The sequence below is a fragment of the Cucurbita pepo genome, chromosome LG08, assembly GCF_002806865.2.
Source record: "Cucurbita pepo subsp. pepo cultivar mu-cu-16 chromosome LG08, ASM280686v2, whole genome shotgun sequence".
NCBI classification, from domain to species: Eukaryota; Viridiplantae; Streptophyta; class Magnoliopsida; order Cucurbitales; family Cucurbitaceae; genus Cucurbita; species Cucurbita pepo.
The window spans coordinates 8874953-8889414 of record NC_036645.1 but is presented as its reverse complement, the minus strand read 5'-3'; the positions used below and the strand labels follow the sequence as shown (position 1 = coordinate 8889414).

The 14462-nt window shown below is 36.4% G+C and overlaps 2 protein-coding genes and 1 long non-coding RNA gene across 3 annotated transcripts; all 3 read left to right on the top strand.

Moving 5' to 3' along the window:
• The first annotated feature begins 5057 nt into the window (after window positions 1-5057).
• On the top strand, window positions 5058-8616 carry LOC111800028. The gene is made up of 2 exons (XR_002815948.1): window positions 5058-5571; window positions 8275-8616. It is a non-coding gene; the product is annotated as an uncharacterized LOC111800028 (long non-coding RNA).
• Window positions 8617-9620: 1004 nt separating this feature from the next.
• On the top strand, window positions 9621-11047 carry LOC111800027 (aquaporin PIP1-2-like). The gene is made up of 4 exons (XM_023683603.1): window positions 9621-10015; window positions 10182-10477; window positions 10551-10691; window positions 10767-11047. Exons 1-4 carry the CDS (start codon window positions 9679-9681, stop codon window positions 10857-10859), a joined length of 867 nt encoding a protein of 288 aa, XP_023539371.1. The 5' UTR covers window positions 9621-9678; the 3' UTR covers window positions 10860-11047.
• A 1569-nt stretch (window positions 11048-12616) lies between these two features.
• On the top strand, window positions 12617-14421 carry LOC111800026 (glycerol-3-phosphate 2-O-acyltransferase 6-like). Its single transcript, XM_023683602.1, has 2 exons — window positions 12617-13282; window positions 13515-14421. The coding sequence occupies exons 1-2, from the start codon at window positions 12665-12667 to the stop codon at window positions 14403-14405; spliced, it is 1509 nt and encodes a 502-aa protein (XP_023539370.1). The 5' UTR covers window positions 12617-12664; the 3' UTR covers window positions 14406-14421.
• Window positions 14422-14462: the final 41 nt, after the last annotated feature.

Sequence of the window (14462 nt, the reverse complement as noted above, 5' to 3'; positions counted from 1 at the left end):
GCATAAGGTTTGATGGGTTTCCTTTAGGCTTTACAACTAGTTCTATAGCGATTATAAATTCATGATCATTTTCTAAATCAGTCGGACTTTATATGAGAATGTCTTAGCCAACATCTTCTTACATCTTCCCATTTCTTTGGAATTCATGAGTTAGTTTGGTGTCTTAATTTTGATATAAATATATTTATATTTATATTGACATCTTTAATATATGGTTTAGTTTGTTAATTTTGTGATTATTTATTATTAATTTGTATAATTGCATTGTATCGCGGTCAATTTAGTTAAAATAGTTTCCTTGAACTCCTCCGGTCCCACGTCTCCACTAACGTAAAGATTCCAGACACACTCTCGAAAAGTTGCGTGAGCTTCACCTTCCTTTGTACTCTTTAGGAAACTGAAGACAACGCGCTTGAGATGAAGGTGGAAGCAAAAAGATAGGGCTTGGATTTCCATCAATTGGACCGCCGAATGAGCCGGCACTTTCTAATGGAGGCCCATGTCTGAAATCATAGCCGCAACGACCAAATATTTGTTTTTGTTTTTCTTAAATTATTAATTAATTTTATCCTTATTATTATTACAAACTTATAATTTAATTTAGTTCCTACACTGTCAGAAATTTAAAATTTTTAAATTATAGGACGAAATTCTAACTTAATTTAATATTAAATTCGGCTCAAGGTTTTTGCCGTCGAGCCGAGCTGAATTGGCCCCGCCATATACACGCGCGAAATCAACGCTATCCCCATTTACCGCCGGCTCCATTATACGGCTGGGCCCATTTTCGTCACTCCACTCGTTATTTTATCAATAATCCTAATTTGTAATTGTAATTTTCATTTTTTTTTATATAAATTTTTTAATTTCTAGTGATATTGAAAAATAAAATGAGACGTCCCACATTCGTCAAAAGGAGAACAAAACACCCTTATAAGAGTATGGAAACCTCCTCTAGCAAGGACAATATCTTCCAGGATCTGGACAGTTACAAATGATATCAGAGCTAGACACCGGACTATGTGCTAGCGAGTGTTAGACGAATACGACTCTCCACAATGGTATAATATTGTCCACTTTGAGCATAAGCTCTTATGGCTTTGCTTTCGGCTTCCCCAAAGACCTCACTCCAATGGAGTTAAATTCGTCACTTATAGACTCATAAATGAGCCGATGTGGGACTTCCATCATCCAACAGCGAGGGGCTTGTTCCCCAAATGGGGTAGACATGAGATAGTGTGCCAATAAGGATGCTGGCCTCAAAGCGGGGTGGATTAGGCGAGTTCCCACATGGATTGGAGAAAGGAAATAGTGTCAGCGAGAATACTGGGCCCCACACTAATTGAGGAGGATAACAAAACACAATTTTCTAATGATATGGAAATCTCCAAAATACCCTTAAAAAAAAGATGATGATGGTGAAATGGAGAGGGCATTAATTGGAAAATATATTTTAAGATATGATATAAAGATAGGTAAGCATATGATAGATGATGTAATTTCAGTTCGAAGGTGGAATCGAAAGAGTGGGATAGGGAATAATCTCACATCATCACCCTATATACTATATAGTCTCATCACTAACCAAAGTTTTAAAGATATTTTCATTTTTATGTGACTTTATATCTAATTTAAATTAGTTAATTAAAAAAAAAAAGCTTATTAGATTTGATGATATTATTAAAGTTTATAAACTTTATAAATCAAATTTTATTAAAATATAAATTAAGTTTTAAGGTGGTGGGACCTGCCCACCAACCCAAGGGACGGAAGATGCCTTTCTATGAGCTTAGGGTCGGTGTCCTTTGGAAGGTAGGTTTAGATTCATACCTCTTTTAATCAAGGGATTATGAATTAATTGTATTTGTTTAATGCAATATTTCTTAAATTTATATTGTTATGGACCCATTAATCATTTTGCTTATGAGAATTCCATTTAATAATTATATTAAAAAAATGTATACATTTAAAATTTTATTAAATAAAGATAAATGGAATCCATCAAAATCATGCCCAAAACACATGTTTGTTTCCCGGGAAAATTAACATTTTCCTTTCCGGGAAAATAAAATAATAATTAATAATCCTTAACCTTGCTTATTATAGCCTATTACAATATTAATCATAATTAGCATATTAATTATCAGCCTCCACTTCCAATCATGGGGATGGAGAATTTAATAATTTTATTTTTTTATTTTTTGCTCTAAATTCCACACAATAAAAGAATGAAACAATGGGGACGTTCCTCTTATGATGCAATTGAAGACCAAAATTTCAATCATATTTGTATTTTCTTTGTCTTCATCCAATATTTCTATAAATAAACGATACGATATGATATCGAAGCTATTGAAAATAGCATATAAATTATTATTTGTTTGACTAATACCAAATTTTTGAATCTTCGTGAATTTGTTCGTTAATGATATATATATAAATAAATAAAAAAAAGAATAATAGTTGGTATAGATTATAGAGTATATGGAATCAATAGCCTTTTAATTAGTTAAGAGTGTGAATTCAAACAGAGGTAAGAAGAATATGTCACGGTTCAATAATTGGTGTCGAAAAAATGACCCCACAAATAAAGACACTGAATTACGATAAGGGGAAGAAGCATTGTTCGTTTGGACCCTTCGAAAGGGACTATCCCTTTCTCATTATGACCCCGTTTCATTATTTGACCCATACCCTCAACTCCTAGGTCCCTCTATCTCCTGCGAATTTACTAGCCTTTGTAAGCCAACTCCTATTATGCTCGACTCGATAACTAGAATGTTACAAAGTTGTGACTTAAATTGGTTCGGGTTTTAAATTTTATATTTTTATTAGTATTGTAATGATTAAATAAGAGAATCTATGTATGGATAATATTATTATAATAATACAGCTAAGCTTAGTGTCCTAATATTAATTAAAAGTATGTTCCTCCGACTTAGGTTGTAGTACTAGGATGTAATAGACAAATTCCTAACTTTCTTGGCTGTCTTTATTATTTCATATACATTTTATTTATCCAACCTTTCAAATCATTGTGTTCTTTTCTTTATATTATCACTGTTTTTTTTTTTTTAATTATTATTTATAAATATTTAGGTGCCAATCTCATGGAGGGGTCCAAAAATTCCTACCCTCACGGCTCAATGCCTTGGCTCATGATTGTCATGTATCATGTTGTTCCTCTTGTTATGAATGAATGAGAGCATGCCATACCCATTCTCAATTTACGATCATATACAATAGGGTCAAATTATGCCTAATCAATTTCATTTGTTCCGTCACTAATAATAATAGGTAATTTGAATAACTGTAACAGCTCAAGCCCACCGCGAGTAGATATTGTCCGTTTTAGCTTGTTGTGTATCGCATTCAGTCTCACGGTTTTTAAAACGCGACTACTAAGAAGAGGCTTCTACACCCTTATAAATAATGTTTCATTCCACTCTGTAACCCATGTGGGTTCTCACAATTCACTTATCTTCATCAGGGTCTATAACCCATGTGGGATCTCACAATCCATTTCTTTTCAGGGTCCATAATCCACGTGGGATCTCACAATTCACTCCTCTTCAGGGTCTATAACCCATGTGGGATCTCACAATCCATTTCTCTTCAGGGTCCACAATCTAGGTGGGATCTCACAATCCACTTCTTTTCAGGGTCTATAACCCAGGTGGGATCTCATGATCCATTTCTCTCTAGGGTCCATAATTCAGGTGGGATCTCACAATTCACTTCTCTTCAGGATCCAGTGTCTTCCCTGACATTCATTCCTCCCTCCAATCGATATGGAGTCTCACAATAACGAGCAAAAGAAGAGACCCACTGTTAATTCTTCTTCCACTTATAGTTCAGGGTTTCAATCTGAACGGTCGCACCTAAACAGAAAAGGGAATTAAATTTGGGTTTGCTTTTTACAAATAAGCTAAAAAAAGAGAGGATTTTATGCGTGGGAAGACAACACTCCTTACTCCAAAAAGTTGTAAGCTTTGCAGCGTGTAACATTGACATTTCATTAAATTCACCATCATTAATACTCATCACTTCCATTCCTTTTTTCACCTCTTTTCTCAGCTTTTCTAGCCACCGTCTGCGGCGGCGCTGCCACCCAAGATGTCGCCGTCCTCAAATTCCCTACCCATAATTACACTGACAGGGATTAGATGCCCAAATTAATTCAACAATTAAATTTCACCCAACACACCCATAACCCCACAATCCATCAACCAAGTTTGCCGGTGCTTATTCGGAAATAAAATATTAATTTCACATATTTATTCAATTTAACATTAAAAAAAAATATAAATTTTATAATTAATATTTTAATGATTAAATGGTGTTAAAAATTTTGACATAAATTTAACCAAACACTTATAATTAATATTTAATTAAAAAAAAAAAAAAGCTACAAAGGTTGGAGTAAAAAGGGAGCGTTTATCATGACAAAATTTGACTTTGTGTTAAAAAAAATATAAATTAATAAAAATAATTTAAATCTTTAAAATGCTTTTGCTTCATTAATGCACCATTAATTTAATTAAATCAATTATAAAATAATTAATTTTCTTAAAACAAGTCGAAGTCATGTAAATAAATAATACACGCATTTCCCTTTCGAAATGTGACATCGAGTCCATTAATATCATAATGAAACGACAAGCATGCTCAAAGGATAAGACAAGCGTTCTTTGGAGAACCACATTTTCGTAAAAGAATAATGTTTCTTTTCCGATGATGATTGAAGATTGATCGATTCAAAAAATTCTACGGAGTTTTAGAGTGAAAATATCAATGTCGATGTAGATATTGGTATGTTTCAAATTTATGTATATTTAAGTAGATATGTCGATGAAACATTAATGTTCATAGATATTACAATTTTGTTTTCATGATATCGACATGGAATGCTAATTATCTCTACGGAATAATTGATAAATTTGAAAGCAATCGAATTAGACACGGCAATCCAACCACCAAATCTATGGGAAAAAATATGAAGAGTATAGTTTTTTTTTTTTTTTGGTACAAAAATTGAATTAAAGGGATTTTATTAACAATTTTCTTGGAATTCATATCTTTATAGGTCCGTTCATCATTTGAGATCATTATGTAGCCGAGATAAAGAATGAATTTAGATCAGAGCATCGTTTGAAGATGTGAAAGGTCGATTTACAGAGAATCTTTTTCTTGACCTAATTGAATTGGTCTAATCGATTATGTAAAAGACGATTCCGTATGTAAATGTGAAAAGTCAAAAGGCATCCGAGATCAAAAACAGTGAAATACTGTGGCGATTTCTTGTTCGCTCAGAGGATTGGGCGTTCCAAAATCCACCGAGGATGAAAATTCGCTGCGAGTAGCTTGAGACTTAAATGCGATGAAAAGCGGGAGAAAGACATGGCCCCGCAATTGATTTCTGCAATGGAAGTATGAATTTGTTGCAGAGATTAAAAATATTTTGGAAAGAAGGTATTGATGAGTTTGATTGGAAGTAATGTCAGATGCCTAACTTTAAGCATACATACGCATGTGAGCAGCGGCTTGATGGTCATTGGAAAGCGCGGCACGGTATGTCATTACCCGCATGATTAAATTTTTTTTATCTCTGAGAATTAGGTTCAGGAGGGGGGGAGGAAGTCACTTGAATTTGGCCTCAATGCACGCCGAAAAAGTGGCTGCCACCCCTCTCCGACTCCCTTCATGTTGCTTCATTTGTTCGTCAATTGTCTGATGCACTCTAGGTGTTTGATGAAATGTCTAGGAGAAAAAAAAAAGAAAAAAAACAGAAGTTTTTGCTAAAAAACAAAGTTGCCAGTGATGTTAGTCAGAATTTGATGAGGGGTGGTCTTGAAATTAGGTAGTTAGTGGTTAATGATATTGTTAAGATCTGATGTTTGTTTTACATTAATTAATCATTATAATTGGACTCATAATTTGACTAACATGCTGAAGTTTAAGTTGATTTTGGTCATGACAGTATTTGCATCATGCTGTTGTTTCTCATTGAGCTGTGTAGAATTAAACAAATAATGTCAAATTTAAGTTGATTTTGATTGAGATGATGATGGTGCTTGTTTGTGAGTGAGCCTCTCTACGACTTTGTTGCTGCAAGTTGCCTTAGCATTATGATCTGTTTCTTACCTTGGAACAAATATTCTTAAGTTGGTTTTGATAAGATAACCGTAGAGTAAATTTTCCCAAGAACTTTGTTGCCATCAATCTTGTCAATGTCTTCCACCTTCCACCTGTTTGATATGTTGGGTGATGATGATCTCAAAGACTCTTGTTTGAGTTTTTCTTTGGATTTATATGGCTACCGAAACCTGTTGCCTGCCTTCTCCGTTTCAAACCCAAGTCTGTATGTTCTTGAGTTCTAGCAATCCAGATGCTTACTCCATAGAGGAATTATAAAACCCCCATTTGGAGCTTCTGAGCTAAGAGAGGCCATTGTCACGCGTGAATGAAAATGGGGAAACAAGATAAGAGCCCATTATCTCTTACTATACTGATGGGTCCAATTCCTAATAGGATGTCGAAGAAAATTGCTCACTCCTAGTTAAATGCTGTAGGTGCTAATTTTTCTGAGCCAATTGTTTCAAATATTGCCTTGGCCAAGAGGGGAGAGCCCACTCTGGCCTTACACAGGCCCCATTTCTTACGGATCTTGTTCATATTTCGGATCATTGTTTCTACAACAAATATTGCAGGCAAATATTTTGTTTTTGTGCTTTTTTTTTCGACGTTTCCACAGTCTTCTAAAGAATGTTTCTTTCTCTTCCACGACCGATCGATGTTGAATCTCACAATCCACCCCCTTTCAAGGTCCAGCGTCCTCACTGACACTTGTTCTCTTCTCTAATCGACGTGGGACCCTCCAATCCACCTCCCTTCGGGACCAACGTTTTTGCTGACACATCATTCAGTATCTAGTTCTGATACAATTTGTAACCGGCCAAGCCCACCTCCAGCGGATATTGTCTTCTTTGGGCTTTTCCTTTTGGGCTTTTCCTCAAGGTTTTTAAAACGCGTCTGCTAGGGAGAGATTTTCATATCCTTATAAAGAATAATTCCTCCTTGACATTTGAGTGTAACATAACCTTCTCCTCTCATGGCCCTCCTCTAAGAAGAAGAGGAAGAGGAGGAAGAAGAAGAAGAAGAAGAAATGGGGGCTCTGAAGACAAACATTCGAGTGGAACCTCAGCTTCTCTTCACATGGCCCTCCTCCCTGTTAGCCAATCCATAGTAGCCGAATTTCCATCCTGAACCTAATTAACCATTATTAGATTAGTCAGTTTAGTTCTTTTTCATTTCATAGATTTGAGTTACAAAATTGTTATCCACTTACCGATCCATTCTCTTTTAATTTCAAATTTCAAAGTAGAATGGAAATTTTTGAAACTGGATATGGATGCTTATAGGGGAAATAGATTCGAGGTAAAGGTAGGAAAGATTGGTCCAAAAAAACAAAGCTTTTGGATGTCAATCAGTCTGAAGCAGACATGGGATAGTTCAGAATCCACTCTGTATTAACTTGAACAGGAATTTAAAAGAAAAGAAAAAAAGAAGAAAGATTTGATGATACTGTTAAGGATAATCAGAATGGTCCTGTCTCTTCAAATCAACATGAACCACCGAATTTGAGGGTATCTTTTTGACTTTATGATCCATTTTAATTAAAAAAAAATTGATGTTTCTTTCTGAGCTAAAGTGGGCACTGAGAATGTCTCAACCCACGTGAATCTTTCTCCATTGAATGATATAAGAAAGCATAGATTGCTGTTTTCTTCTCCTTCTCCTTCTTCTCGTTGGCCATGAAATTCAGGGGGGGCGAGGGAACACCAATTCAAATAGAAGTGTTGAATTATGGATGAACTGGATCATCAAAGTGGGCAGATTTTTTTTTAAAAAGTTGGTTGATTTTCCATTGGAAAAAGGAAGATTAAAGGGAAAAGCTTTTAATCATCTCTGCACGTGCAGACCTGTCTATTTTATCCTTTTTCTTTTTGCACTCCTTCCGGTTTCGGGTCATAACAAAACACTCTTTTTCAGCCAAACCTCCATTACCAATCTCAAGAACACTTTGAATGTCTTGGTTAGTTTACTCTCATCAGTTCGCACAGTTTCTGAAAATTTTCAAACTGTTCTAAATTAAGGCATCCATTTTTGTATTAAAAGATTATCTTTGGTTGAGCACTGCGTTCCAGCTTGTGTATCAGTATGTCTCCACTAACCGTTCTTCCCCTGTTTTTGTGGATTTGATGAATATGGCAGACATTGGAAGAACACCATGAGGATTCTCTGTTGGATATGAGTTTGTGTCCACATTTTACGCTATTTTATTTGGTGGCTGGTTTGACTTGGGCTTTCAATTTCAAAACAGAAGCTGTTATATGAATCAAATTGGGTTCTGGCAGTCGATGTGAGCCCAAAGCCGATAGATACACAAGTTGGCCCTGGACTTGTATGAATCAAATTGGGTTGTTAGGCCTAACATGTCGTTCATCACCTCCTTTGGATGATTTTGGTGGCTAATTTCTTGATTACACAATGTGTAATTAAACCAAATTTATTTTTTATCACTACAATCATATCGTGTATGAAAGTAGATTCAAACATATTTTTAATAACTTAAAGATATATAAATAAAAACTTAAATTAACTAAATTCATGAAAGTCAATCTAAAGCAAGGGTGATTGATGCCTATTGGCCTTGAAGATCAATTTAGAACGAAAGAAAGTATTTGGACTGAATGGGTCGAGCTGACCTAATTGATTAGATCTGGTTTAGTAGAACTGTTCCCTTCACATTAGCAATCTCAAATTGTGGTTTCCCTGTGATATTTCCTCCTTGTTCAAGCTTTGACGATGGGGTCACAATGCCGATGTCCACGACGACATGAACCAATGAACACTGGCATGTAACCGCAGTCGACCGAAGAAAACTAAAGGAAAAACTACTCCAACACCCATGTTAGATTCAACTTAATAAAAATGGTTGAATGCAAAATAGTACTTTAAGCTTCTAAAACATATATATAATATTTGAAATAAAGCGAATAAAGTTAAATAATGAGAAGAAAGGACAGTGCAGAAGATGAGCATGTTACCTTCTAGCTCCTGAGCACTCGATCCCAAGACCATTCTTCACATCTCAAAATTTGTCGGTGTCGGTAAAGCAGCAAATTTTGATACATGTGCCCTACCAAATATATATATATATAAATAATATAGTATAATTCAATATATTAAATATGTGCAATTTTTTTTTCAGATAAGAGGAGAAGACTGAGAGAGACAATATCTGCTAGCAGTGAACTTGAACGGTGTGTCTACGAAGATGTTGGACCCCAAAGGGAATGGAGATCCCATATCGATTAGACGGGGGAAGGATCCAATATGTTCGTGTACGACTAAATTCGTGTTATTTTATTTTAGAAGAGACAATATGAATGAGTCTTCTAAAAATTTAAGGTGGGAGTAAAAAGAAAGACTTATCCCACCAAACTTAGCATGAAAGCTACGCCAAGTTGTTGCCCCACCATCGTCGAACTCACTCATCCCCTTAGAGAAGAAGAGCCCTTTTTATAATCCCCATTTCCATTATACTTCCATTTTACAAGAGAAGGAAATTACACCTTAAAAACAGACATTTTGGCTCTGTTTTGAGGTGAAAAAATGGAAGGGAGAGACGAAGATGTGAGAGTTGGAGCCAACAGGTTCGAGGAGAGGCAGCCGATTGGGACGGCAGCTCAGACCCAAATTGCGGCAAAGGACTACCGAGAGCCGGCGCCGGCGCCGCTGGTTGAAGCGGGGGAGTTAAGGTCATGGTCGTTTTACAGAGCTGGAATTGCAGAGTTTGTGGCCACTTTCCTGTTCCTTTATGTGACTATTTTGACAGTAATGGGAGTCGCCAAATCTCCCAATAAGTGCAACACTGTTGGCGTCCAAGGCATTGCTTGGGCCTTTGGCGGCATGATCTTTGCTCTTGTTTATTGCACCGCTGGTATTTCAGGTACCCACGTCCACTCATTTAGAAAATGATCATGGGTTATAAGTAAGAAATACATCTTAATTGGTACGACACGTTTTTGAGGAAACCCAAAGCAAAACAAAACCAAATAGATAATATCATGTCATTACGTAGAGTCGTAATTTCTAACTAAAGATTGATAGTTCAGGTGGTCACATAAACCCAGCCGTCACATTCGGGCTATTACTGGCACGGAAGCTCTCTCTAACAAGGGCAATCTTTTACATAATAATGCAATGCCTAGGCGCCATCTCGGGTGCCGCCGTCGTAAAAGCCTTCGAAAACGCCCAATTTGTAACCGTCGGCGGCGGAGCTAACACCATCAATGCAGGCTATTCCAAAACAGCCGGCCTCGGAGCTGAAATCATGGGCACATTTCTTCTTGTTTACACAGTCTTCTCAGCCACCGATGCAAAGCGAAACGCCCGAGATTCCCATGTTCCTGTAAGCTTAATGAGCTTCTCTGTTATGATCAAAAGCAAATTTATGAGTAATAATTTCGTGGTTTGTTTTGTAGATGTTGGCTCCATTGCCGATTGGGTTCGCGGTGTTCTTAGTGCATTTGGCCACCATTCCGATCACCGGAACTGGCATTAATCCGGCCAGAAGCCTCGGCGCCGCCCTCGTTTACAACCGCCACCAAGCCTGGCATGACCATGTAAGCATGTCATTTTAAAAATAAATAAATTATTAAAATCATAAATAAAATTACTATTACCTTTGTGTGGGGCAGTGGGTGTTCTGGGCAGGGCCGTTGATCGGAGCAGCACTGGCGGCTCTCTACCATCAGACAGTGATCAGAGCAATACCATTCAAGTCCAGATGAGCTTATCCATATGGTTTGGGCTCGAACAGATTGGTCGGCCCATATTTAAGCCCAATTAGAATTGGACTTCAAATAAATTTGGGCCTAAACTTGAGTAAAAGGCCCAATCGTAAGCCCTCCTATGTTAGTTGCACTAGTAATAATAATAATAATAATAAAAGCTATATTCACATGAATTAAACCATAAATTTGACATTTTTCATAGGTTTGTTGGCCTTAGAAATAAATCGCATATCATATTAATTGATATTATAAGTGACAAATCATTAATGTAAGAAACATTTCATTATTATAAATAAATAGTTATCTACGAAACGATTTAATTATTCTATAATTATTATATTAAAAACTATATTTATATTTGTAATATTATTTTATAAAAAAACTAATTTCGTGATATAAATTTTAAAATTAAAACGACAAATTTAAAATAATACATTTTTGGTTGATTTTTTTGCATGTTTAAATATTAAATAAACCAAAAGTGGTGAGAGAAATTTTAGGCATCATTCTAATTTTGAAACGGAAAGAATTCGAAAGTGATATGGAAAAATTGTGGTTGGATAGTTCGGAGTATTAAATTCGAGTCATTTTGTGACGTAATAAATGCCACTAAGTTAGGTCGATTAAATTCATTTTAGAATAATGTTTTTAAATTTGATTCTATTTTGGTTATTAAACGACGTAGGTAGTTCAATTGCATGTTCCGTTTCCTCTCATCTATTTTTAATCTCATAAATTAATGACGTGACATTTCTTTTATTATATACGTGATATTTGTAAGTTTATTTCTTTTATTATATACGTGATATTTGTAAGTTTATTTCATACACATGCATATGCACGTATTATATCGTAATTATATATTTAATTATATTTATTAAAAAAAATTATTTCCATATTGGGTTGATGGAAATAATAATTATTATAATATTTAAAATATATATATAAAAACAGTTGTTGTAGGTAGTTGTAAAAATAAATGTAGACGAATTGAGAGATGGCTTCTCCTATTTTCATCCATAAATCCACATTTTCACGTTTAATTTCATCATTTTTCATATTATATTCATGTAGTTTGGATATATGCTCACATTTAATATGTATTATTATATATTTAAAGTTACGTTCTCGATTTTGTTACAATAAAATATAAAAGTAATGACTAAAATGACTATTCACGAGACTGAATAAAATGACTAGTTACCTTAGCTCTTTCTTAGTCATCCTATTTTTAAGATCACTCTTATCGACTCATTCTAGTTAAACCATCAGGCTAGACTCGAGTCAACTAAAAGATCAATGTGGATGGTTGCAACGCGGGAATTATGGTTTGGTTCGAACTCTCGGGTGTTTTCTTGTTGTATAAGGATTGAAATAATTTGGTTGGCTGTTGTTGACACCACAAATTTTGATTAAAAAAAAGGAAAGAAAATTTCAGGTGGGAAGACAAAGGAACCTAATAAATATGGTTGTTGAGAAAGTATGTGAAGCTCAAAGGATGAAGCAATGGAGAGAGATTGAGCGACGGCCGGAGGAAGTTAAATGCGGCGGTGAGGGGGCGGCGCTTATGAACTAACTAAAAAAGTAGGCTAATTCAATGTGTAAGTAGGCGTTATTATCCACCTTCAACCACTCCAAATTGTTATAGCTTTTAGTATCAATTTACACATCATTTCTCTCAACCACATGCTTCTTCCTTCTTCCATTATTTTTCTCATTATATCTCCGCCTACCCTTCCTTTATATACCCCTTCTTCTCCTCTTCTCTCTTTACCTTTCTCCATTTCTCTCTTCGATTTTCCATGGGGGCTTACCGTCAATTCCCCGCCATTTCTAAATGCACCACCGCAGGACGCGAAAACCAGACGGTGGCTGCGGATCTAGACGGAACTCTGCTTCTTTCGCAAAGCGCTTTTCCTTACTTCATGCTTGTGGCTGTCGAAGCCGGGAGTATTTTCCGGGGACTTCTTCTTCTCGTCTCTGTGCCGTTTGTTTACTTTGTTTACTTTTTTTTCTCTGAATCTGTTGCCATTCAGGCTTTTATTTTCGTTGCATTTGCTGGATTGAAGGTCGCCGATATCGAAATGGTGGCTCGTTCTGTTTTGCCTAAATTTTACTGTGAGGATGTTAATCCTGAAACTTGGAACGTGTTTAATTCGTTTGGAAAGAGGTTGATTGTGACGGCGAATCCTAGGGTTATGGTGGAGCCGTTTGTGAAGACGTTTTTGGGCGCTGATAAAGTCATTGGAACAGAGCTTGAAATTACCAAATCCGGTAGGGCTACTGGATTTGTTAAGAAACCTGGAGTTCTCGTCGGCGATCTGAAGAAGACGGCTCTTGTTAAGGAAGTTGGCGCTGATTTGCCGGATTTGGGGCTCGGTGATAGAGAAACTGACCATGAGTTCATGTCAATCTGCAAGGTATATATAAAATTATATATATGAACAGTATATTTGAGTAAAATTTAGCTTGGAAGGGATTAATAATTAATTAACCACAAGATCTTCGTGCCGCATCCGAATCTTCGTCACGCATTTCAACCACGTGAATTAGTTATCATAGTTTTGAATATTTAATTTGAAATTGAAAAAGAAATGTGTGAATAAGAACAGAGGTTTTAATTCATATATTCAAACGATGTTGAATTTTCAGGAAGGATATATGGTGCCAAGATCGAACAGGGAGCCATTACCGAGAAACGAGCTTTTGAGTCCAATTATTTTCCACGACGGCCGATTCGTGCAACGGCCGACGCCACTGGCTGCGCTATTGACCTTTTTATGGCTTCCGATCGGCGTAATGCTTTCAATTCTCAGAGTCTACACCAACATCCCCTTGCCGGAAAGAATCGCTTGGTACAACTACAAGTTTCTTGGAATTAAGATCAATGTTAAGGGAACTCCACCGCCGCCGCCGAAGAAAGGCCAGAGCGGCGTCCTCTTCGTCTGCAACCACCGCACCGTCTTAGATCCAGTGATTATCGCCGTCGCATTAGGCAGAAAAATCAGTTGCGTTACTTACAGTATAAGTAAATTCACCGAAATAATTTCTCCGATTAAGGCCGTGGCGCTATCGAGAGACAGAGAGAAAGATGCGGCTCATATTAAACGTCTTCTTGAAGATGGCGACCTTGTGATTTGCCCTGAAGGAACGACTTGCAGAGAGCCATTTCTGTTGCGATTTAGTGCTCTTTTCGCCGAGTTAACTGACAGAATCGTCCCCGTCGCCATTAACACGAAACAGAGTGTGTTCTTCGGAACGACGGTTAATGGACACAAATTGCTGGATCCATATTTCGTGTTTATGAATCCGAGGCCGACTTACGATATCACGTTTCTGAATCAGTTGCCGGCGGAAATGACCTGCAGCAGCGGGAAATCGGCGATTGAGGTGGCGAATTACATTCAGAGGGCGGTCGCCGGAACTCTTGGATTTGAGTGCACTAATTTGACCAGAAAGGGGAAATACGGGATTCTTGCTGGAACTGATGGCCGAGTTTCTTCTAAAAACGAAAATGCCGAATTGGTTAAGAAGAACACTTGAACAAAAAAAAAAAAAAAAAAAAAAAAAAAAAAAAAAAAAAAAAAAAAAAAAAAAAAA

Coding starts and splice junctions, on each gene's coding strand:
- LOC111800027 (XM_023683603.1), top strand. CDS start 9,679: ATGGAAGGGAGAGACGAAGATGTGAGAGTTGGAGCCAACAGGTTCGAG. Junction 10,478..10,550: donor CCCGAGATTCCCATGTTCCT/GTAAGCTTAATG, acceptor TTTGTTTTGTAG/ATGTTGGCTCCATTGCCGAT. Junction 10,692..10,766: donor ACCAAGCCTGGCATGACCAT/GTAAGCATGTCA, acceptor TGTGTGGGGCAG/TGGGTGTTCTGGGCAGGGCC.
- LOC111800026 (XM_023683602.1), top strand. CDS start 12,665: ATGGGGGCTTACCGTCAATTCCCCGCCATTTCTAAATGCACCACCGCA. Junction 13,283..13,514: donor AGTTCATGTCAATCTGCAAG/GTATATATAAAA, acceptor TTGAATTTTCAG/GAAGGATATATGGTGCCAAG.